The sequence below is a fragment of the Vigna angularis genome, chromosome 9 (genome assembly GCF_016808095.1).
Source record: "Vigna angularis cultivar LongXiaoDou No.4 chromosome 9, ASM1680809v1, whole genome shotgun sequence".
NCBI lineage: Eukaryota > Viridiplantae > Streptophyta > Magnoliopsida > Fabales > Fabaceae > Vigna > Vigna angularis.
This window is the reverse complement of record NC_068978.1, coordinates 31902882-31928366: the sequence shown is the minus strand read 5'-3', so window position 1 is coordinate 31928366 and position 25485 is coordinate 31902882. Positions and strand designations below refer to the sequence as shown.

Here is a 25485-nt window from a genome sequence, read left to right as displayed (position 1 = left end):
GTAAGTTTCGACTCATTTTTCTTTTTCATTCCAAATTTGAAATTCTGCTAAGCGATTCTTCGCCACATGCGTCTTTTTGTTTCCCTTCCTAATTCTCTTGTAATTTGAGGTTCTAAGGACTCATTTCGTTTCCAATTCGGTGTTTCGTATGTGTTTCTAGAAATTCTATGTTTCAAGCAATCAACAAGGTGTTCTTGGAGCTCGATAGCATTCTTTTAAGGTAAGGGAACCTAGACGTTTATTCCTTACTTATAATTGTCATGTAAGTTTAGGGATTGTATGTGTATTAATTTGATTAAGTACTCATTTTAGTATTTATGTTATGCTGGTGAAATAGGCATGTTTGTAAGAAAACAACTGTTTTAGGTTTGTTACGGAGTCATTTGAGACTTACTAGAAGTGGGAATGGATTGAAAGCTGATCTAGAACTAAGGGTAGTTCATTGATGGTGTTTTGGGTTGTTTAAAGTATAAAATTTTAGGTTTGGAGTAGTGAGATTGTGAAGTAGAAGTTCTGTGTTGAAGATGAGAGTTTGTGGTTTGTAGTTGAGTCATTTAGGACTTGTCTAGGCCTTTAGTTTGCTGAAATTGGTGTAGGAAGTGGTAGAAGTGAGTTTAGGTAATTTAGAATGGCTAATTTGGGTTTGGAGTGGTCAAATTGAGTTAGATGTCTAGTTTTAGATGTTTCTCAGTGCCTAAGAGGTTGTAAGAACCATTTAAACTTGTGTAGGGGCCACCAAAGTCAAAATAAAAGTATTTTAGAACATGGTGTAGCACTGGGCGCCAATTTTGCGCAAGGTTTAGCCCTAAGCGCCCCCAAACACCCTATTCCAGTGAGTTCAGTGCCTGGGTGCCCCTTTTTGGGAGCTAAGCGCCCTTTAGCCAGTTTTTGGGTTTTTCATTTTTGGACTGTTTTGTGTTTTGTGATGCATTGATTTGGTTTGTATGATGCATGTGTGATATTTTATTAGGAGTGTTATGATGATATATGAAGTGGTATGTTTACTTGTTTATTGAATGGAAAAGTCATGGAAATGGGTTTTAACGAGGAACCTATTATTGGATGGTTTCAAGTATTGTGAGTATGAATGCATGTAGCTTAGTCTTGGGGGTTATCCTAACACTCTACTAATCATTCATTCTCAAGTATAATATTGACACATGTGGTGAGAATAACATGAGGTCTTAGTTGAGGTGCTTCCCGTATGACCTAAGACACAATATAGACTAACCTTATGAGTGTGGTAGGGTGAAATCCATTGGCAACGGCTTTGCAAAGCAATAAAGGCCACCACAAGTGCACAACCTGTCATAGCTTAGCATTCATACTAAATCCAGATAGTCCAGTCTTGGTCATTGCATGATAAGATATTTGGTTTAATTTATGATATATATGATTTATGTATGAAATGTTTAAAATGTAATATATATGAATTGTTTTGTATATGGCTTACCCTTTTGTTTGTTTTTGTTATTATGTTTCCTTATTCTAATTTAGTTATGATCATCACGTGGGTGTGAGCAAAGGGTGATGGGGTGTTAGTAAAGCAAACTCTAGAGGGAGGACCACCAGACGTTTAGTCTTTTTAGACGGTGTGGATGTATATAGTTTCGGTGGGTATGAGTAAAGAGTGATGAGATGTTATTAGAGCAGGGTCTAGAGGGAGGACCAACAAATGTTTGGTCTTTTTAGACTGTGTGGAAATGTATATAGTTTCAAATTGTTATTTTAGATGACTATAATTAACTTTATATTTTTCTGTCTTGTTGACGATTCTATTTTATTAAATTTGTGATGACTCATGTATAGTTTAATATTATATTTTGGAATATTACGCATATCATATATATGAAAAATAAATTTATTAACGAGTTAAATATGTTTTTAATATTTTAATTTTAATCTAAAATGCAAAATTAAAATTAAAATTTGGAAACTTTAATTATTTTGGTCTAAAAACTTAAAAATAGTTGACATTAAAGCAATAACGTGCCAAAATGTATAAATAACTTCACTGTCTCATTCACCATGCTTTTAACTCTGCATTCAAGATTTTGAACTTTGTAGATCCTTTGAAGGCATATTAGTTGGTGATGAGCAGAAGATGAATATCAAAGATAAGTGCGAAAAACTAGAAAAAAAAAATCATAATGAACACTTGGTTCCATAGATACTAATTACTAACTTATACATAAGACTTGATGTAATCACAAAGATGAACAAAGAGGGTGGTCTTAACATTAGGCATCTTCAAACATGCAAAAATTAATTATGGTAAGATTATGGAACAAAGTACATTGGATTTGGTAGCTTGAAAGTACGGTTCCCCAAATAGTCTCCCTTAATATCACTCCACTGATCTCCCACATTCCCCCATATCCTGTAACCTTCCTCTTCCAACTGCTTTCTTACATCAGATTTGTATTTCACTGCACTTTTCCCTCTGTATGCTGCACTCCTGCAATTTTTTTCACAACCTTCTCAGTTAGCCTCAACATTCTCAAATGCATGCATGCAAATTCAATTTCTCTTACCTCAAAATAAGCCGTTCATAGCCAACAAATCCCTGATTCTGCAAGTTGTTCTTGGTAACTTCACCAAGACTCTCTTCATCTCTTCCAGTGAGTAAAAACACTTTGAACCCTCTGTCTACTAAAATGCTAAACAATCTCAGCACAGAAGAAATTGCAGGGGACCTTCCTGTCATGGCCCACTTCCTAAAGGCAGATGGGTCATACGGATCACACCTGCACAGACACCCACTTCTTGTTTTACCAGCCTTGAATCAATAAAAATCCATGCTTTGACTGATGGATGGTTACAAAGTTAAGACAAAAGGAAATAATTTATCTAGTTTCTCAGACAGACCAATATCTGGTTTGCAAGAAAACAAAAAGGTATGCTAGAAACACAAATTTGAATGAAACTAATTGAAGAATCGCTGCACATACCCATAGTTTTTGCTTTTGTAATAGAAGATGTTGGAGAGGCAAGTGTCATCAACATCCAAAATCCAAGCATCTATGGCATCTGGAGGGAGCAATGTTTGGTTGACATATCCCAATATTTCCTCCACTATCAAATCCAGGTCCCTTTCGTATTGTCCATTCATCATGTAAGTCTCCACATATTGGGAACACTGTGGTGGCACTGTTGGCCATGCAACCACATTGTTTGCTTCCACTGCCAATCTCCAACTCAGACAAAAGCTCATTGAATCCCCTTCACCAGACCTAGATGACTCTTCTTTACCCCTTTTGTTGCCTCTTCTGCTGCTCATTGCCTCTGTCTCTGCTGCCAACATCAGTAACATCAACACCATCACCACCCTCAACAACTCTCTCATTGCTCTCTCGGCCATTCACCCACCTCACTGTGTTTTTTCCTCTGTCACACTATACCTGGAACTTTCAACACACTTCTCAGCTTTTCCACAAACATCTCTTGTGCACACTCAATATAATATTATTCATGATAATGGCTTGCAGTAGAAGCACCACCAATACCATATATATACATATATAGAAGTTCCTTTTTTTAGAACACTTCAAAATAATGAATTACTTGTTTATGTTATGAGATTATTTTTTATAAGAGAATATATGCCATGTCATTTCAGCAAACATGGCCGTATCTTGAAGAAATAAAATTAGATTGTTTGGTGTTGGGAGGGGGAATTTCACTAGGTATAGAACAAGTGTGTCAGGATTCCAACATTAGGTGAAGGGAGAAGTTCAAGATGATACACACATTAATACATGCACATAGATGCAATGTGACCCCGAATTTGAGGTTGTGGGACAAGTGCAAGGAACATCATATTTTTCTTCAAAAAAAAAAAATAATAATAATAATAATATGGTTTATTGAAAAGACAGGGTAAGGTTGTAAAAGTGTAAAGTTTGGATTTTTAAATGGAATTTTTAATGTTTTACTACACTAGTCATATTACATATTGAAACAATCTTAAAAATTAACTTTTTTGTTTATAATTTTGGAATAAGAAGTTTTTATGGAAACATAAAGAGAAAGAAAGGATCATCATTGAATAAGATAGATATATTCTTGGACAATTAACATGCATTAAGTTGGTAAGAGATTTCTTCGTAGTTTAGTTGAAAATTATTTAGTTGATAAAATGAACGATAAAAATATATTATCATTATATTTATTTTATTATTTAGTTATTATATAAAAACTCAAAAAAATAAATAAAATCTCATGACAATGACAAAAAAAAAACAATATAATTGATTAAGATGTGTAAAAATATTGTAGCCATTCTTTATTTGCTTTATCAATTTTTTATCCCGTTTATCCAACCAAATAATCACTTATAATTAATTCTTCAATTCGTAATAAGATTATATAAACTTCATTTTTACATAATAATTAAAAAAAAATTATATGATTTCTTTTTCAAAGAGATTAACTATAGAGAACACTGTGATTGACATCGTTGTAACCCAAAACATTAAATAAATGAATTTATTGGTCTTTATATTAACTTTTTGCGTAGTATAACACGAAACTTAAATTCAGATTTATATTTCTAAAAAATAGATATATGATTCAAGTTGAAAGCAAGGAAGAAAACAATAGACAGTTTGCATTTGGAATTAAAGAAATGAGTTGAAAACAGAATGGAAGTGTGTGGCCAAATATGAGCCACACCAGAGTGAAAAGCAAGGGAGCGAGCTATAGCAGACAGTGATAAGAAAAGGAGAAAGAAAGGTAAAGATTCTTACAATTGCAAAGTGTGACAAAATTCTCCATTTTGATACCAAAGATAAACCTATCTTACGTGTTTATATAGAAAGGACAAAGAGTATGGGAAGAGAAGCGTAGAAAAGTATTATGCATGCATATGCAATTTCCACTAACATATGTTTCCTTTTCATTGGGTGGGGTTGGCGTCAGAGAGCAAAACTCTTCTTCACCATGGTGGAGAAGGAAAAGGAAAATGTTGGGTTTAGGTTCCTACAACCCACTATACTAATGTCTTCATCGTATTCCGACTCCAGCGGTGGCGTCGGCATTTCCGGGAGTTGCTTCTCACCAAGAATGTGTCGCCGGTGTGGGGCTGGTAAAGGCGTTTCAGAAGAGCTACCAACAGGTACAAGGGTGGCGTGAACTTGCTCTCTTTGTTGCATAACCCTGATAACTTTGACTGATGTGAAAATTTTCATTTTTTGTTACCAACTTGACTAAGATAGCATGGTAATTAAACTAGTGGGATAATTAACCTGGCTTAACAGAGATTATTTAAGAAATAAAGTGATGAGCCAAAAGGGTTTTTTAACCTTAATTAGTTTACTTACGAAGTTTGTTTCTTGTTCTTTGTCGTGTTGTGTTTTGTGCACCATTAACTCAAATCTGAAAAAGATTTTATTATTTGTTTTCATTGTTTGTGTTTCCTGCAGTAGCTTATTTACCATTGTCTTGATTTCTGAGATTTCCTTGAAAACATGATCGTGTCCGCACTATTGATGTCTGTTGGCATCAACACCGCTTTGTGGGTGTTGTTCTTCAAATCGTATACTATATTGAGGAAACAACCGAGCTATTGTGAAGTTTATGTGCCATTCTTGCTGGCTGAAGGAATATCGAAGAGGAGGAGTCGTTTCAACTTAGAAAGACTGATTCCTTCTGATATTGTGGACTGTTACTGATCACCCTTTGCAGTTTAGCAAGTCATTTTGTTAAAGGTCTTCAATGACTAATGATTAAACATTAAGAGGAGGTGTTGCAAGAGTTTTGCATTGACGAGGACAAGTCCAGCAAAAGTGGTGGTGGATATCTCTGTCGTTTGTTTGTTCTTGGATGTCACCAAGACGAAAAGTAAATCAAGAGGAAGCTTTCTTTATGGATTTTGCCTGCATGGACGTTGACCAGACAATACGGAGAAAAAAAGTGTCATCTGACCAAGTCTTTTGCCTTTTTTTCTTCATCCATATCACACCATCAAATCCATTGACTTCAACCACAGCTACCATCATTAATATATATATTCTACTAACATACCCATTCATCATTTTTCCTTCTTTACTTTTATTTTACTAACTCAATCAGTGATTAGGTCTTCAACTCATATAGCAAACACAGTTTTGTTACCTTTAAATCAGCAACGTGCAATTAACTTTTCACTCTCTTTTTCAAAATTATCAAACACCTTGAAGCACCAGGTATATATTTGACAGCTACACCCACATAACAGAGGTTTCGATTGTTGAAAGATATATAACATATTTCTGTCTTTTTTTTAGAAAAAAAGAACACAACATAGTTTTTCAGTAAACAGTTAAGTGTACCTTAAATCATAATGATTCTAGTAAATAACATTTTAAATTAGTCAGTGGGTGGACATTACAGAAGCACTCAAAACACAGATACTAATTTTAATGTGCTATTTTCTTTCCTAATGGCATGACATTACGTGCACTTTGATATAATATTTTTAATGTCATCACACACATTCATTGTTCACTAATTTTTAAAATTTTATTTGCTTGGTGTCTGTGGTTAAGGGCTGGTTTCGTGATTTGATATGGTTGTGAAATTTATGTGCAAGGAGGCAATAGCAGAGTTGGAATATGAAAGAATCCTATGGCAGTGGAAAAAATGGACTCAGAAATGCACCTTCTCTGCACATTTTCCATGTCCTTTTTTCTTTCCCACACAATAGTGCGTTATTGAATGTAGTGACATGTATCTGGCTGTAAATAACAGAAAACAAGCGAATTTCAATGCTTGGGACAATGGACTTTGTCAACAACCACCCCAGACATGTCGTTTGGCTTCCTAGAACCCACCATAGTAATGTCTTTATCGTATTCCATATATGTAAGGTTAACATATTTTGTTATATTAACCATTGGTTTAGACAGTGGATATAGCGTCAGAAGCCACATGGGCAATGCATCATGCCAACTCTACTGTGTTATTCTCTTGTTAAGAAGTGAAATTTATCTTTATTCAACCTCAAAATTAAATGTAAAGTGAAGTTTGCACTAGATAATGGAACTTCCAACACCTCTTACTCGTCCCATATTATTAACATGGTTAACAAATGTTTATGTAGTTTGTTTGATGAATTTATCCAAGTTTAAGTACCTTATTTGAACCAACAACTTATGGTAAAAAAAGTGAATGGTTATAGTTGACTAAGATAAGAAAGAAATGAAAAGAAAGAACCAATAGAAATGAATTTTCATGTGATGAAGATTATCGCGAATGATGACCAAATTATAAAGATCATGCGTATATCCCAAATAGGTTGTAATCAATGAGAAAAGTCCTTGTCTTCTTTTTCGTATGATCTTCAACAACCAACTAAAGTCGGTATTGGAATATTAGTGGTCTATTTGGAAGCTTTGACATTGGTTTAGAATAAAAATGGTAGAGATTTATATTACTAGTGGGTAACGGATTCACTCTATGCCAATGATTATGGAGGGACACGACACCTAAAAAGTTCCTAAGAAAGAAAGTGTTTGACATTTAAACATGTTGTGTGGCACCATCTTCTTGGATTCCACCCAATTCTTTCTTATTTTTAATACGAAAGGTTTATGTAAGCATATCACAATACAAGGTCAAAAGCAACCACAACCTCCATCTGAGTGTGATGAGTGTTTAAACATTTCATCAAACAATTGTTTTAATTTATGAAAGGGATTCATTTCAATCCATAAAATAATTCAATACCTATTATTGTCTAATTTTTGACATATATTGTTATTTGATAATAGGGTAATCAATGAATAGTTAATCAAAATCACTAATCACCTAATCATATTCCAAAAACAAATTAAACTAATTAGAGTTTTCAACTTTCATAATCAAAATTCTCAAGCAATAATGAAAAACTAATCAATATATTTAACTCACTAGCTACTATATTTAAAGGTAGATTATATATTAGTTAGCAAGTTAATCAATAGATCTGATTTACTTAATTGAGCACGAAGCATGAACTAGTTTTTACTATTCTATATTTTTTAGACATGTTTAATTCTTACTAATAAAAAAAATTCAATTTTCACACAACAATCTAAAAAAGTAGAAAGTTCATTTGGTTTTGTCCAATTTTCAAGAATGTGAAAATGTTTTCTTTCAACAACTTCATTCTTTTTTTAAGAGTATTAATATAAGTAAGATGAAGAGTTGACAAGTAATTCACAAAGTCTATTAAAAGTGTACTCAACACCCAAATTACTTTGAAAACATTCAATAACAATATTATTTTAAGGTTTAAGCTTAGTACAAAACATAAAAATATATATAAAAAATACTTAAAATGATGTTTCATAAGATAAATCATGTAATAACGACTATGACCATCAATAGATGATACCCATGCATAAAAAAAAATTAGAGCGGTCAAAACGGGTAACCCAACTCAACCCGACCCGGCTCACCATGGGTTGATCACTTATATATATATATATATATATATATATATATATATATATATATATATATATATATATATATATATATGTGTGTGTGTGTGTGTGTGTGTGTGTGTGTGTGTGTGTGTGTGTGTGTGTGTGTGTGTGTGTGTGTGTGTGTTTGTGTGTATGTGTTTGTGTGTTGTATATGAGTGTGTGTGTTCATGTATGTCTGTGTTGCGTGTGTGTGCGAGAGTGTGTGCAGGTCTCAATGCTAAACAAAATAATCAAATAAATTTGATTATTAACAAGACTTCCCGCAATGACACTTACAAACCAAGATACTCACTCTTTGACTACGTGTGCCACCCACTCATAATCAGATATGCACAAAAGTGGTCAAGTGCACTTGTATGTATCGTCGATCATGTGAAATTAGAATAAAGTAAAGTTGTCTTCCTGTAAAAGTAGTGAATTCTAACTAACATAGTTACAATCTAATCCAACTTTTAATGGAAGTTTGATTAACTAATGAAACTTCTCTTTCCAAAAATGTGTATCTACCATGAAGTTTTGCATAATTTCTTAAGGATACTCAAAAAATCGATTTAATTTTATAATTACGTTTAAGTTATTCAAAATATACTTTAATGTTTGCTTAATTCTCGGGCTAATTCTTCACATGTTGATTGTTATATCGTTTTATCCTTCCTACTTATATGTGTTTATTTTTATGTAAATCTACAAAGTAACATTTACTAAACTTAACATGAAGAACCCATTTATAATCTTTGTCACATTCCTCATCGTAGCCCATGCCTTTAATATGGAAAAATGGAAGCAGGGGTAGTTGTAGGATGAACAAACCTTGTCAGGACATACCTACGATACAGTATAGTACCTTCAGATAGAAGTGGAAATTTCATTATAATCTCTGAAGCAATACAAAGTGCTCCTGCATTGACTTCTAGAAGGTTTATTATAAAATGAAAAGGTGGAATATATCAAGAGAATTTAGTAGTTCCTCCTAAGAAGACTAACCTCTTTTTTGTTGGGGATGGAAGAGGCATCATTGTCATTATCGCACCTAAAAATGCGCACATGATGGTTATTGTACCTTGGTTATTGCTACCGAAGGTGAGTTTATCCATGTCTACTTAGGAGCTACAACTTATCTCTTGTTTTAATTTATTTATCCTAATGTTTCTTAAGATGCACAACTTTTGCCTCTTGATTGCTCCCACGGTCAAAAAAGTTGTTTTGTCTCCTTCGTGCGAGAGTGTGCACAGGTCTCAATGCCAAAGAAAATAATAAGAGAAGTTTGATTGTTAATAAGACTTCCCATAATGACACTTAAAACCCAATGATACTCACTCATCGACTACGTGAGCCACCCACTCATTACCAAGTATGCATGGAAGTGGTCGAGCGAACTCGTCTTTGTCATCGATCGTGTCGAATTAGAATAAAATAATGTTGCCTTCATGTAAAAGTAGAGAATTCTAACTACCATAGTTAAAATCCAATCTAACTTTTAATGGAAGTTCAGTTAAGTAACGAAACTTCTCTTTCCAAAAATGTGTTTTTATAATGAAGTTTTGCAGAATTTCTTAACGATACTCAAAAAATCTATTTAATTTTAGAATTACATTTAGGTTATTCAAAATATACTTTAATGTTTGCTTAAATCTTAGGCTAGTTCTTCAAATGTTGATTGTTAGATCATTTTATATCTTCTGTTTATGTGTTTGTTTTTATGTAAATCTACAAAGTAACACATACTAAGCCTAACATAAAGAGCTCATTCATAATCTTGGTCACATCCCTCTTCGTAGCCCATGCGTTTAATCTGCCAAAGTGGAAACGGGGGTTGTTGTAGGACGAACAAACCTTGTCGGGACTTAGCTACGATATAGTAGTACCTTCAAATAGAAGTGGAAATTTCATTACAATCTCTGAAGCAATACAAGGTTCTCCTACATTGAGTGCCAAAAGGTATAATATAAAAATAAAAGGTGGAATATATCAGCAGAATCTAGTAGTTCCTCCTAAGAAGACTAACCTCTTTTTTGTTGGGGATGGAAAAGGCATCATTGTCATTACCGCAACTAAAAATGTGTGTGATGGTTATGGTACCTTGGAAATTGCCACCGTAGGTGAGTTTATCCATGTCTTCTTAGAAGTTATAACTTATCTCTTGTTTTAATTTATTTATCCTAATGTTTCTCAAAATGCACAACTTTTGCCTCTTGGTTGCTCCTACGGTCGAAAAAGGTATTTTGTCTCCTTTGAGCGAGAGTGTGAGTAGGTCTCAGTGCCAAAAAAAATAATAAGAGAAGTTTGCTTATTAACAAGACTTCCCGCACTGACACTTACAAACCAAGATACTCATTCATCGATTTCGTGAGTCACCCACTCATAACCAAGTATGCACGAAAGTGGTCGAGCGAACTCGTCTCTGTCATCGATCGTGCCAAATTAGAATAAAGTAATGTTGCCTTCATGTAAAAGCAAAGAATTCTAACTACCATATTTACAATCCAATCTAACTTTTAAAGGAAGTTCGCTTAACTAACGAAACTTCTCTTTCGAAAAATGTGTTTCTACCATGAAGTTTTGCAGAATTTCTTAACGATACGCAAAAAATCAATTTAATTTTAGAATTACGTTAAGTTATTCAAAACATACTTTAACGTTTGCTTAATTCTTAGGCTAGTTCTTCACATGCTGATTGTTAGATCATTTTGTACTTTCTATTTATATGTGTTTGTTTTTATGTAAATCTACAAAGTAACATCTATTAAGCCTAAAATGAAGAACTCATTCATAATCTTGGTCACATCCCTCATCGTAGCCCATGCGTTTAATCTGCCAAAGTGGAAACGGGAGTTGTTGCAAGACGAATAAACCTTGTCAGGACTTAGCTAAGATTTAGTAGTACCTTCAGATAGAAGTGGAAATTTCATTACAATCTCTTAAGCAATACAAGGTGCTCCTAGTGCCAGAAGGTTTATTATAAAAATAAAAGGTGGAATATATCAGAAGAATCTAGTAGTTTCTCCTAAGAAGACTAACCTCTTTTTTGTTGGGGATAGAATAGGTATCATTGTCATTATCGTAACTAAAAATGTGAGTGATGGCTATGGTACCTTGAAAACTGCCACCGTAGGTGAGTTTATCCATGTATACTTAGAAGCAAAAACTTATCTCTTGTTTTAATTTATTTATCCTAATGTTTCTCAAGATGCACAACTTTTTCTCTCAGTTGCTCTCACAGTCAAAAAAGTTGTTTTGTCTCCTTCGTGCGAGAGTGTACGCAAGTCGTAGTGCCAAAGAAAATAATAAGAGAAGTTTGATTATTAACAAGACTTCTCGCAATGACACTTACAAAACAAGATACTCACTAATCGACTACGTGAGTCACCCACTCATAACTAAGTATGCACGGAAGTGGTCGAGCGAACTCGTCTCTATCATTGATCGTGTCAAATTAGAATAAGGTAATGTTGCCTTCATTTAAAAGTAGCGAATTCTAACTATCATCATTACAATCCAATCTAACTTTTAATGGAAGTTCGGTTAAGTAACAAAACTTTCTTTCCAAATATGTGTTTTTACCATGAAGTTTGTAGAATTTCTTAACGATACTAAAAAAATCTATTTAATTTTAGACTCGATTGAGAAGAACCAATATAAAATTGTGGTGTCCCTTTTTTTAGTTTCTGCATTTTCCTTTATTGATTAGAAAATTATTTGAAAACAAATTCTAAAAACTTAAAGTTTTTTAAAGAATTTCAAAAACTGGTTCAAATTCAATTCACCCCTTCTTGGAATTGAGACATAGGGGCTTCAATTTTAACAATAGTAAACATCTAAAGTGGACAAAGTAGATGTGAAGACAAGTTCAAGGAAAAGGTTGACATTACACGTGATTGAGTAGTTAGAGATTTTGAAATTGTTATGCAAGATCAACTATTTGAGAGGTGATTCCATAAGTGAACGAATGCTCAATAATAGAAGTAGCTAATACATGACATTTAGAGAATTTTTTGTTTGATTGATTGGATGAAGATTATCAATGAGGTTGTTATTGCTGTGACTTCAACAATTTTGGCTTGGTGACTAATCTTTTCTAGAAATTTACCCTTGTTATATGGACTAGAGTGAATTCTTTTAATAAAAGTAAGATTGGATTTAAGTCGTAATTTTACCATCAACAACTGATTAACATCATCAATACAATGGATGGGATGATGATATCATCAATACAAGGAATAAGATGATGATATAAGATCTAGAAGGATAATAAAAAACTAGATGAAATATTTGTTGCTCTAATATATCAATGTTAACTTTTTAAAAACTTACAATATATCAAACATATTTAAAAACAATATTTATCTATAATATATATATATATATATATATATATATATATATAATATGTAAGAAATAATTAAAAATGATGTATTAAACGCTTCTTACAAATATTAGATACTCATTTAAAATTACATCATTAAAACATTTTGTATATAACAAGACACGTGTTATAACTACAACCATAAACAATTACGTGAAGAAATATATCTTCAAAATATTTCTCTAAGTAATGTTGTTTATAACCCCTTCACATGAAGACAATGTTAGATGCAAAATATTTTTTATCTTACATTTTAATAGTTTTTGTTATCTTTCGTCATTTTTAAAATTGATATCTATTTTATAAGTATTTGATTTTAACAGTTTAACGTGTATGTAGTAACCCTCATGATGTAATAAAGAAAACCCTTTTAATTGTATGTCAATTTTATGCTTTAATGATATCTGTATTTTATCTTAAATGTAAATTAAAAAAAAATATTACCAAATATCAATACAAATTAATAAAATAAAATATTAGAAAAATAAGCATTGCAAAATATAAACTTGGATAATTTTAATACCTATATAAGTAATTTTAACTTCATAATTTATATAAAATTTATAAATACATAAAATCAAATTATCTAATTTATAGTGGTCTAGGATCTTCATCTCTAACTCACATATCATAAGTTGTTCACATGAAATATCCAACAAAAATACTATTTTATATTATGGTGGATATCAAAAAACCAATTTTTTCCATACCTCTTGTAATCTAAGTATTTAAATGCCCCCACTAACATTTGGATACGTGGTTATCATTGTTGATTTCTATTTATCATATGTCTTAATTAAATTGAACTTCAATGTTTTTATTTCAAATAGTGATTTGACATTAGGGTTGAAGGTTTTATGCCTAAATCTTGTTGGATTTTTTCTTTCTTTTCAAAGAATCTATTCCATTATCTGTTTAGACACAACCATTTGAATTATTCTTGATTTTTTTGGTATAAATCCATGGCATTGCCTAATGTCAAAAGTGTCTAGGTTCCAAGTATACATACACACATAACTTCACTTTCAATAAGGTCTTAGATTCTTGTTCCATTATGGTGCACCACTTTTAATAATGTGCTTTCTTCCATAATTGTTTCTTTCCACCTTAACTTCAACCATTGAAGGTTGATGATGGTGTTAGGCCAACACCTTTTTGTGCCCACAAAAAAATAAATATAAATTTTAAAGAACAATTTTGCCTTATTTAATTGAAAACCATGCATATATAAATTTAACTATTAAATATACTTTTCGTTCTTAAACTATTATAAAAATATATATTTCATTTTTATATTAGATTATAAAGTATTTTATACTTATACTTTGTGAAAATTATATATATGTTATATTATAATGTATTGTAAAATTTGGATGTCATATAAAAAATACTTAATATATATTTTTTAACCCACAACTTTTTTTTCACAATCTATTTTAAATTCTTTAAATCAATCTTATAACTCTCACATATTAGTTAAAGAAATTGAACTCACACACTCTTTATAACTTTTCCACTAAATCACCTTAATTTATTAAAAAAAATGTTTTATATAACTTTCATAACATAACATAAGAAGATCAAATATTATATAATTTAGTTTAAAGATAAAACATAATTTATGTTACAATAATTTAAAAATTAAAAATATATTTAACTCTAAATTCAACAAACACACCCAAAAATTAAACGAACTCGTATATAAAACAAACTCATATAGTTATATATGATAGAGATAATAAAAAAAATAACCTCTTAAATTCGCGAAATTAATATATATACTCTTATAGTATATTGGAATTTCGGTCTAATTTAATTTTATACTATAGATTTATATTTTCCTCTTAAAAATAAGATAAAACTTTTCAGTTTTATTCTATTTTTTCGCATGATATTTTTATATTGATCATAATTTTATCTTGTAATTATAATATTTTTCATTCTAATAAACACTATTATTTAAATTTAATTTGATTTAAATTTCCAGTTGTTATTCATTTATCAAATTAAATACTTTGTTTTATACATTAAGTTTTAAGATTACGATAAAGAAAAAAAAAGTATCACGAAAATTTAAAGTTAACTTTTTTGGGTGGAACTAAAACAAATTTTATGAGCATGAGATCATGTAATAATGTTTGAATGGTAGAGAGAGGATGTAACCGAGGTTGAAAGCTTTCATGGTTGCTTCATCAATTAATACCCAATCTTAAGGAACTGACATAACCCCAAACAATGATAATAATAATAATAATAACACAATGCCTTGGAAGTGTGTTAAGAGTCTCCTTCACTTTACATAACCAAATACTTGACTTAAAGAAAGCATAGTTAGAATCATGTGCAATGAGTAATATACTAAACTTTTAACTCATTCTCTATTACATATTATGGTTAAAATTTAGAGCTAGTAATTATTTTTCTTCTATTGTTATAATTTATTTTTTAATTTAATATGAAAATGATAAAAAAATGTCTTGATATATAAAGTTTACATGTGATTCAAAGTATATATTATTACAATTACATATTTTTATTATTAAAGAAAAATGATATTATTTGTTAAACTAACTCAATTTTATAAAATTAATTTGAAACATTTAATTTTCACTATGGTAAATTTTTCTAGTTGATGAAATTTTCAATATATTTCTTATATTAATTAATATATATATATATATATGAAATTAGATATTAATAATATTTAATATATTTAATAAACAACAAATATTATTAGACAAATTTCATATTATAATTTAAAAAAGATAGATTTTAAATTTAATTCAATCTTATAAAATTAAATTGTAAATTAAAATTTATATTCACTTATAAATTATAAATTTTGAATTATTTATGGGAGAAATGAGATCATCAACAAAAAAATAAATTATTTAATCTAAACCTAAGAATGTAAATTGCAAGGTATGTGAAAAGTACTTGAAGATTGATTCTTGAGCAATGAATGAGCATAAGGAGAAGGTCCAAAACAAACTCCAAAAAGAAGCCCTTTAATTATATGATACCATGTGCAATTGGGGCACATGTAAACCCCAATTTGTTTGTCTCAAACTCAACTTCAAAGCTGCCATGAGTGAATGAAGTGAGAAGGATGAAACAAAGAAGTGGACACGTGGGCCAGTAGGAAGTGGCCACGTGACAATGTCCAGAAATTGATCATGATCTGTCATTGAACATTTTCTGACACACCTCATCCCACCCAATGGACAACAGAAGCCAACTAAACTTGAGAAAGAAGCACTGAATGAAGTGTGATGAAACAAAGCAAGAAACTGAATCACAAAGTTAGAGCATTGAATTGAATTGTACCCTCCTTCACTCTCTGTTTGTGTTTCAGTTTTGTGTGTTGACGTACAAACAAGTGAATGCTTTTGCTTGCCATCTACAACACTGCAATGCACTCTCTCAATCCATTCCAACCAGCACAACTCATCATATCTAAGCTCAAATTCTCATACCATATTATTATATCAACACATGTGAGTTTGAGGGATGAATGAAATGCATACTTGAGTTTTTGGCATCATGAACAACACCAGGAATGTGAATCACCATCATCACAGAAGAGGTCACAGCTTCAATGGCTTTGCCAACATCCATCCCTTCTCCAACACAAATTATTCCCAAGGTCCTTATTATCCTCATTCACTACTCAACACTTTCTCTTCCATTTATCATGTTTTTGTTTCTTGCACTGATAAACTCAACTTTCCTGAGTTTAATCACTGTATGACTTTGCAATTTAGTGTCATTTATCACTGCTTTAGCTATTTCTTGATAGGGAAACCGGGGAAAATTTCGTTTGAATCAGCAAAACTGGCTACAAGTGAGATTGATGATCTATTGTCATCCACCGAAGGAGGAAAGCATGACTATGATTGGTAACATTCTGTCACTGTTTATCATACCAGACATTGGATAATATTCATTTAGATGTGTGTAATCAGTTAATTAGCCTTTTTGGTTGTAACTTGTATGTTATTTTTATTGTATGAGATTGTTTACCAATACCATAAGCGAGCACTGATTAATTACTGTGATAGATCAACAAAATCACATTCTCATTCAGTCTCATGTTAGACTCAGATTACTGTGAGTTGCAATTCAATGTCACAGATCAATAATTACAAGCATACCAAAAACCAAAGCTTGATACTCAATTGTCCTGAATCTTGCTTCCCGCATTAGTAAAACAAACTAGTACAACAACGCACACACTTTCAATGTCATATCAACTCAACTCACACATTGTTTGGTTTATGGTTTATTAAGAAATGGACTTTAAGCTTAATTAACTCGTCTCATCTTTAGTCGATTTAGACTTCCAACATGGTTGGCTTCATGTTTTCTCACTTTTTGAAATGACACACTGCAACTTCAAATAGTTCCCAATGTTGGCACATGCATTTGTAATCTTTTCTACTGGATTTGTAACCATTGCTATTGTGTGTTGTAGGCTCCTTACTCCCCCGGAGACCCCCCATTTACCATCATCAGAAGGTTTACACCAACCAGCTTTGGTGCCTCCAAGAAGCAGTTTGGGTAGACCAATGTCAAACACTCATGCCTCAAGGGTATGTCCTGTAATAAATTCTCATTTCCAAACGTTCCATAGGCACAAGCACACCGATGCTCACAGTTATTTCAGTGCTCTTTTTTCTTGCTTCAAAATTTGTTAGTGCTTTATCAATAAAATGAAGTAATTGCAATTGCAGCAAGATACTAGATCCCAAGCTTAAGCATTGGCTTTTTCTTAGAGTGATGCTTATTACTTAGTGCAGCTTCTGTACATGCCTTTCAGCGGTCCCTTTGAGTAACTTCAACTGCACTCCAATGTGCTATCATTGAATTTATGTTTGCTTTCAACTCATAAAAATTAAATTCAAGCACACTCAATCTCTCAAAAGAACTAGATGGTGCATCATTTGTGATAATTACTCAGACTTTTTTGCATAACCCTTCCAACAAACATTTATAGAAGATAAGAAAGTAAAGTTGGCTCCTTCTGAATTCTATATCCACTTACTGTTTCTTTCTACAGCTTTGAAACACAATTTGGTATTCTAACATTATATGAACACAGCACAAAAGAATAACTCAGCCAGAGTTTTATGCATAAATTCTTATAACAGTTCATGTGTTTCAGCTTTCAGTCTCACTATCAGAGAACAGCAACAATCACTCTCACTCAAGACCAGCAAGAAGTGGTTCAGTGACTCGCAGTCCAAGCAGATCCTCCTCCATACTTAACACAAGGCCATCTTCTCCCATAACTCGCTGTCCATCTGCAGCAAGGCCTTCCACTCCAACCTCACGCCAAACTACAACACCAAGAACACTTTTACCACGCTCACTTCCCAGTTCTACCAACTCATCACCATCATCTGACACCAACAGAACTAGAACATCACAAGGCTCAAGGCCATCCACTCCAAGCTCAATTCCAAGGCCAACCATTGCTGCCACTTCAAGGTCTCCTTCACGGCCCTCTACTCCCTCTCGCCGCCATTCTCTGCCATCTCAATTACCTTCACCCACGCGTGTTGCACGCAAGCCAATAGTTCCACCTGATTTTCCTCTTGAAACACCACCAAACCTCAGAACAACACTGCCTTCTGATAGACCTGTTTCTGCAGGAAGGTCTCGTCCTGGTGCTGCTGTTACTCTTCCTTTGAAACCAAACTCTGAAATGCAAACCCCAGTTGTTACTACCATGTCAAGGAGACAGCAGTCTCCTATTCCCAACAGGGGGAGGCTCTCTGAGTTCACATCAAAAAGCCGTGGCCACGCAAATGCTGGTGACCCCTCTGAGGTATCTGCAAGGAAATCTGTGAAGTCTTCGACTCCTGCCACAGACAACAATGGTCTGGGAAGAACCATTTCAAAGAAATCACTGGATATGGCTATCAGACACATGGTAAGTCCATTTCTGCAATCACAGTTTGCTCCTTAACTTAACCATTTTGTATCATAATGGTGCAATGAACCCTTTTCGTTCAGGATGTTGTGAGGAACGGTTCAGGAACTCTTCGTTCACTTTCAAGTGCCACACTCTACCCTCAGAGTATTCGAACTTCTTCAACTCCCAACAAGACACACCACACTCGAGGTTTGAGTGTTCCATCTTCAATGAACATTAATGGAAGCCTCCAAAGCAGAAACAATGGAAACAACACTAACAGGAAAAATGGCAGAGAGAAAGGTGAAAGGCAAAAACAGTGCTTGGGAAAATTGAATGCAGTGGTAGATTTGTATGAGAGTTATCCTTATGATTCACTGTTGCTTAAAGAAGATTTGAACAACACAAATTGGCTGCTGCATAGTGTTGATGAAAAATGTGATATCTTTGACAATGGATTTGAGTCTCTGCCAGAACCCTTTGGACTCTGCTAGCATTCTTTCTTCTTCTCACTGTAATTTGTAATATGCTATTTACTTCTTCATTATCGTGTCTCAGAGCTGGGGAAGTGAACATGGTGCATATGAAATGCATGGATTAACTTCGATCTTACAATACAAGTGAATACCATGCAAAAAATTATCAATATTCATCTTATGCATAGTCAAATTATGAAATAAAACAAACATAAAACTTAGATTAAAATATATTTTGTAGTGTATGTGTATATATTTTATAGTGTGTGTATATATATTAAGGAAAACTCCAAATTATCTTAGTTAGAAAAAAATTTAGATAATAGAAATGAGGATTATTCAATCCATACTATACTTATGGATTCTAAAAATGTATTTTAGATGTGTAATTTGAAAATATATTTTAAATTACATAATCTTAAATAACATTTTAGATTTCTAAATTATGCAATGTAGAATATATTTATGGATTTTCATATTCCTTAATCCAGAATGCATTTTTAAGATACATTTTTGAATTTTTAGATTATGTAATTCATAATATATTATGCATGTATTATAGGATTCATAGAGGACAATATTTGTATTAAAAATGACATAACGGAGGTGCAAAAAGAACATTCGAACGTGTTGGCCCAACAGAAATGGGCTTGCACTGGGAATGAGCAAGGAGAGTTACTCCCTCCACCACCACACAGTGCTCCTTGCACCTCTTTATTTTTCTTTTATCCTTCAATATTATTTAAACGGATATGAATATACGTTAGATTCTTAAACGGATATCGTTGAAGGACAAATGGATGTCGATATCCGTTAATGGATGTTGACATCCGTTGAAGAACAAACTCATTCCAATTGCATTCCCTAATTTCAATGATCAATTTCATTTCATGTGAAAACTTACCAAAATGAAACCCACGTGACAAAATTTCATGAACTGCTGTACTAGTTCTCCTTTTTTCGAATTTGTGTTATAGTATCAACCCAAAGTTCTTAACCATTGATATGACCTGGATGATACACTTTTACTTCTTTTTACCTTAAATTATCAGGGAGATGATGATGATTTTATACATTCTCATAGATGCACCATCTGCTATATATAAAAAGACTTTCAAATTTTGATCGATGAAAAAAATGGCAAACCTTTAGCCTCAGTTTCAACTCATCAAACTCTTTGTCAGTCATAATTGGATTTCCAGACACATAGTCCATAAAAGCTTCCAAGAACTTTTGCTCATCAATACCTACAATCAACAAATAAAGACACTTCAAAATAGAGTTCCCGTGTTAACACAAATTCAATGATAACATCAGCTTCAACTATTATGGTCGAAGTTGTCTCATACTTAGCATGACAACGCTGCTCCCTTCCCACATGAGTTCTTCCTTAAGATTATCAAATTCTTCATTAGACATGATATAGCCTTTTCCTCGTAATATAATGCCTATCGAATACAGAAAACGAAACTAATAAAAAATTTAATTCACATACACGAAAAGGTAATTCCTGTTTTCTGTACAATCATCGCTGATCACATGTAAAAACATATAATAACCAATAAAACATAAACAAACTCAGAACTTGTGGGGCCATACTTGTAGTGTCCGAAGAAATTCCTGCTCAAGTTCACCAATTGATTTCTTCTCTTTTCTGTCTATGCTACAATAAGGGAGGATTTAAAAGGAGCAGAATCTAGTTTTTCACGGAAAGAGAAAATAGGTTGTGTGCAATCAAATAAAGATAAAATGAAGGAGGTGTCGGAAGATTTAGAGTTTTAAAAAAGGTAAATAAAGTTAGATGATAAAAATTAAATTAACGTAGAGTATTTTTGAAATAAAAAGAATAATAGAGAGGTGTACGAAATATTTGGAATGACGAAGGGAGCCACTCTCATGAGCAAATAACATGTCAACTATTTTACTTCTTGAAACAATGAGAATAAAATTAGTGCAAGACTTTTAATTTCTATTTCATTTTGAGAATTAAAGTAATTGATCCAACTTTTAATAAATATTTAGTCAAGCACATTAGCTATTTTAAATATAAAATACTACAGTCAATTTTGTAAAAGAATTATTCTAAAATATCTAAGAAAAGATATTTCATAAAAACAATACCATAAAATTAATTTTTTAAAAAAGGAAAAATACAATAATAAATAAAATAAAATAAAATAAAGGACAATACACACTTATGAAAATGGATAACGTGGAAAACTTGGTATTGAGTCGTCTTCAAAGGTCAAGGTCAAAATTGAATCACCGCATTCATATTTCATATTCCATTTTCATACCTTATTTCCTTTACTTCTCTTTAAGGAACCAATCGGTTTTAATGATTAATAATTAGCATTTCACACATGAGAAAAGCGAAATTTCGAAACTTTTCAAAGTCTTTGTCGTAATTGTTTATAGAATGAATTGATTAGTCGGAGTTAGTTATCAATAATTAAGTAATTACTGTAAATAAAAGCTCATGTCTGAAAATGAAATAGAAACCTTCTGTGTTGGGAACCAAAAAGACTTTCATTTATTAACCTGGCAAGCATCGAAACGCTTTATCTTCTCTTAGCTAATACCTCAACTCACTGTCCCAATTCACGGATTCAATTGAAGGAGCGGTTGCTTTTGCCCCCAATCTGCAAATTAGGTTTTTTTTCCCCAAAGGTCTGTTTTTTATTTTTATTCTGTTTGTTTCTCTGAAATTGAATTTGTGGGGTTTCTTTCAATCAGACTCGTGATCCAATTCCACAATTTGTCCCTTCAGTTTTGGTTAATTTTTCATTGGGTTTCTTTTTCTGCTTGTGAATGGATTGAAAGTTGGTTGCTTTTATTCCCAGATATAGAAGTTGTGCTATTGGAGGCAATAAATCTTGTGTTTTCAGCTTCTAAATCAGTTCTCTGACCGAATGATGGGACCCCACTTGCATCGTCATCACCGTCACCATCATCATCATATCATTTTAGTCATTTAATTTCCTCGTTTTGCTAATGAATGCTTGGAACCATTTTTAGAATTTTAAGTAGGAAGGTAGAGTCTAAATAGGCATTGTAATTCTCATATTGTATCCCCTCCTCTTTTTATTGTCATTTTTACTCTTCCGTAATTGCCAGACCAATTTCCTTGTTTAGTCTTTGACTTTACTGTTGTTTGTTGTCCTTTCTTCGAGTTTTATGGATTTTGAGGTTTGTTGTGCCGAAATTCTGTTTGCAGGGTTCATTTTATTGAAGATTTGGAGTGTCGTGGCTTTGAAACAATTACATGGGCAATTGTATGCATAAGGTGAGAATAATTGAATGCTTCTATTGGAATTTTTTTAGTTATTTGTTTCCATAAGAACTTGAAAGCCCAAGCAAGGTTTTCATGCTGTTCTCTTTTGAAGTGTTATCTTAAAACAGATCATATACACTTCCAGCGTAGGTTATATTTTGGAATGTAACTTAACCAAAGCTCCTCGCAGTGAAGTCATAAATTTGTGGTTTATTTAGCCAATCTATGTCAAATTGACATAACTTGTGAATATGGATAGCTACAAGAATGAAAACGATATTAACATGAGGTAACAAGCTACAATGGGATTAACAATAAATAACGTGTTTATTTAAAAGATGATTTGTTACGTCTTGTCTAAATCCAACTTATATTTTTAAAAGTTAAAGCTATTAGGTAGATACCCTGAATGGTTTTAGATTCTAGTACATTTTCATGTAAAATCCCATTGTAGTTTAAGTTTGTGCAATTCTTATACTGGTGATATTCAACTTAATGTAGAAGAATGGAGGTGACAAGGTTTGAACTTTTGTGCATCTGGCTATAGAGGCTCTAATAATATGTAGCAGACCTACTTTGCTTAGAGCTTAAGCTTTTTGGTAGAAGCCTAGAAATAATTTTGCATTTCTAATGCAATCTATGTTTTATTGATGATGGAATATCATTAACCAATGCTATCAGGCAGTAATATTCTAATTAATCTAATCTTGGTCTATTAAGCTGCCTTTACTAATAGCTTATCCATACAATGTTGGCTTGTTTCTTTCTGTTTTTCGTGCTTTTCTGTCTTTTTGCTTTTCTTGAATTCCATACGCTTGTAATGTTACTGAAGGGCTCTCATCTTTACTCAAAAGATCTCTGAGATTGCAGTTTTTTTTTCCTTGAATGCAATTTTACTTGAACTGTAGCCTGAAGGTTTGTCCTTCTTTCAGCATAGTATCTTCCTAACTTTTCTTTCCTCCTCAGTGGAAGGGAAACTTTTTAATTTCTGTAATAGTTCTGCAAGCCTCATGGCACCTCAATGTTTCTAAAACAATTTTGTATATCGTTCATTAATACTTAGACTGACTTTAGTTTCATGTTTCTAACGTTTGCAGGGTTATCATAGTGATGATGATTCTGATCATCATGTGGATTTTGTTTCTGGGAATGTGCAACTTATTACTACCAAAGAATCTTGGGACCAACATTTGGAACAAGCAAATAGGGATAGTAAAATTGTAAGTTCTACTTATTTAATTCATAGCACAATAATTATAACTGTGTGTAGCGAGTAAAACTTTGTATCCAGTTCTTGACAGCAAAGCCTCCCTAATCCTTTTGTGAACCTTTTTATCAGTAACATTAGGAAAAAGTTCTCATTCAATCCACTACAGAAACTGAATTTTCCACCTAGTTTTTCTTTTCAATTTCTTTAGTTACTATCATGCTTCTTTGATGATTAGAAACTTTTTGGGTAGAAAAGTGGGAGTATGGAGGCATTGAATATCATGGGCAGATCCTATAATTTATTCTTAAACTCTGCTAAAGGATTTATAAGCTTGTATTTTCACTCTAACTTTATTGCATCTCAAGACCCCCTTTTCTTCATGAGTATACTTTATATCATTTGGGTGCAGTATCTAATTCTAAAGCTTCATGTTTAACAGGTTGTTGCAAATTTCAGTGCAACATGGTGTGGTCCTTGTAAGATGATTGCTCCATATTTCTGCAACTTGTCCGAGAAGCACTCCTCTATCATGTTCTTATTAGTGGACGTGGATGAAATGACTGTAAGTAGAGAAGTTGCATATACTATTATTATTATTTATCTGGAAGTGAATCAAAAATATATTGACTAGTACTGCCCTTATATGAACATAAAACATTTAGAAGTTCTTCCAGTGATTAAATTGTATGGAAAATTAATAATCAAAGATGAAAATATCTGGGATGTTATGGGACTAAATTATTGTCTTGTAGTTGTGTGACAGTAATGAACATGGTTATGTTGCAGGACTTCAGCACTTCCTTGGACATCAAAGCCACACCCACTTTCTTCTTTCTTAAAAATGGAAAAGAGTTTGACAAACTTGTAGGAGCCAACAAGCCAGAGCTGGAGAAGAGGATTGCTGCGATTACTGGTGGAGTTCCTCATCATCTACAGTGATTGTTGTTTCATGTCAATTTGTAGAACCTGTGCTCTTCCCTTCTCTCTTCAGAACATGTTTTCATGTGACATTGTCATTGTATTTTTCTTCAATGTAAATATATGTGTGCTTTATGCTTTACAGAATATTGATATACTGTTACCAGAACCCCCTTTCACATGTCACAATTCTCCATCACTTTCCTAAAACTATCCAACTATGTTTCAGGAGTCACAGGATTCTCTGTTGGATTTTTTGGTATTGTCTTTTGCTGAACATTAAAAATACACTGATATTATATTGTTGGTATATTGAAATTCTTTTTGATATATTTTAAAACATCAAAATTAGTTCTATCAGTGTATTTTGAAAGGAGAGCAGAGGAACAACATTAAACAATCCTGCAGAGAATCCAAATTAGTTTTCTTGCTCTTCTTTGAGTTTGGGACTATGCAGGTTGCCATAAAGATAGAACTATATCCAATAACTAAAAACTGGGAAAAATATGTTAAAATATAAACAAAGTTCCATGTTGCTTAAAATAAGATATAAACATAAATTTATATATATATATATATATATAAGATTTTTTTTTAAGAATTTTTTAAAATACTACTAAAAACAAATGTGAGAACTTGATTTAAAGGAGATAATATCTTACTTTTGTGAATTTATTGATAGTGTAAATATATAAAGTTTGTCAACTTTTTTTCCATTGGCTTAACACTCATACTATAATAATTTAATTGATTAATAATGTAAAAAAACTTCTACAATACCAACGGAAACAGACGTTTGTGTACCATATTTTACCCTTAATAATAAATTGAAAAATTAGATATCATAGGAGTTATTATAAAGTAAATATTTTTATTA

At 32.3% G+C, this 25485-nt stretch overlaps 3 protein-coding genes across 4 annotated transcripts; 2 read left to right on the top strand and 1 right to left on the bottom strand.

The window, feature by feature from the left end:
- Positions 1 to 2140: 2140 nt before the first annotated feature.
- LOC108347022 (acid phosphatase 1) lies at positions 2141 to 4772 on the bottom strand. The gene is made up of 4 exons (XM_017586114.2): positions 4749 to 4772; positions 2952 to 3401; positions 2535 to 2747; positions 2141 to 2458 (listed from the first exon to the last, which is right to left on the bottom strand). The coding sequence occupies exons 2-4, from the start codon at positions 3359 to 3361 to the stop codon at positions 2281 to 2283; spliced, it is 801 nt and encodes a 266-aa protein (XP_017441603.1). The 5' UTR covers positions 3362 to 3401; positions 4749 to 4772; the 3' UTR covers positions 2141 to 2280.
- Positions 4773 to 16019: 11247 nt separating this feature from the next.
- Positions 16020 to 19408, top strand: LOC108347081 (uncharacterized). Its single transcript, XM_017586201.2, has 5 exons — positions 16020 to 16459; positions 16613 to 16712; positions 17288 to 17405; positions 17978 to 18748; positions 18832 to 19408. The coding sequence occupies exons 1-5, from the start codon at positions 16357 to 16359 to the stop codon at positions 19222 to 19224; spliced, it is 1485 nt and encodes a 494-aa protein (XP_017441690.1). The 5' UTR covers positions 16020 to 16356; the 3' UTR covers positions 19225 to 19408.
- A 2139-nt stretch (positions 19409 to 21547) lies between these two features.
- Positions 21548 to 24761, top strand: LOC108347029 (thioredoxin H9). 2 transcript variants are annotated; one of them, XM_017586131.2, is made up of 5 exons: positions 21548 to 21876; positions 22424 to 22492; positions 23578 to 23700; positions 24130 to 24252; positions 24477 to 24761. In XM_017586131.2, the coding sequence occupies exons 2-5, from the start codon at positions 22472 to 22474 to the stop codon at positions 24627 to 24629; spliced, it is 420 nt and encodes a 139-aa protein (XP_017441620.1). In that variant the 5' UTR covers positions 21548 to 21876; positions 22424 to 22471; the 3' UTR covers positions 24630 to 24761. The 2 variants fall into 2 exon arrangements, with proteins under 2 accessions (XP_017441620.1, XP_052724336.1); XM_052868376.1 differs by lacking the exon at positions 21548 to 21876 and adding an exon at positions 21901 to 22240.
- Positions 24762 to 25485: the final 724 nt, after the last annotated feature.

What these genes read in the sequence shown, in the direction of transcription:
- LOC108347029 (XM_017586131.2), top strand. Translation starts at nt 22,472, where the DNA reads ATGGGCAATTGTATGCATAAG. An exon ending in CAAATAGGGATAGTAAAATT is followed by an intron (nt 23,701 to 24,129) that starts GTAAGTTCTACT and finishes CATGTTTAACAG; the next exon opens with GTTGTTGCAAATTTCAGTGC. An exon ending in TGGACGTGGATGAAATGACT is followed by an intron (nt 24,253 to 24,476) that starts GTAAGTAGAGAA and finishes GTTATGTTGCAG; the next exon opens with GACTTCAGCACTTCCTTGGA.
- LOC108347022 (XM_017586114.2), bottom strand. Translation starts at nt 3,361, where the DNA reads ATGGCCGAGAGAGCAATGAGAGAGTTGTTGAGGGTGGTGATGGTGTTG. An exon ending in TACAAAAGCAAAAACTATGG is followed by an intron (nt 2,748 to 2,951) that starts GTATGTGCAGCG and finishes GTGTCTGTGCAG; the next exon opens with GTGTGATCCGTATGACCCAT. An exon ending in TATGAACGGCTTATTTTGAG is followed by an intron (nt 2,459 to 2,534) that starts GTAAGAGAAATT and finishes AAAAAATTGCAG; the next exon opens with GAGTGCAGCATACAGAGGGA.
- LOC108347081 (XM_017586201.2), top strand. Translation starts at nt 16,357, where the DNA reads ATGAACAACACCAGGAATGTGAATCACCATCATCACAGAAGAGGTCAC. An exon ending in CAAACACTCATGCCTCAAGG is followed by an intron (nt 17,406 to 17,977) that starts GTATGTCCTGTA and finishes CATGTGTTTCAG; the next exon opens with CTTTCAGTCTCACTATCAGA. An exon ending in ATATGGCTATCAGACACATG is followed by an intron (nt 18,749 to 18,831) that starts GTAAGTCCATTT and finishes CTTTTCGTTCAG; the next exon opens with GATGTTGTGAGGAACGGTTC.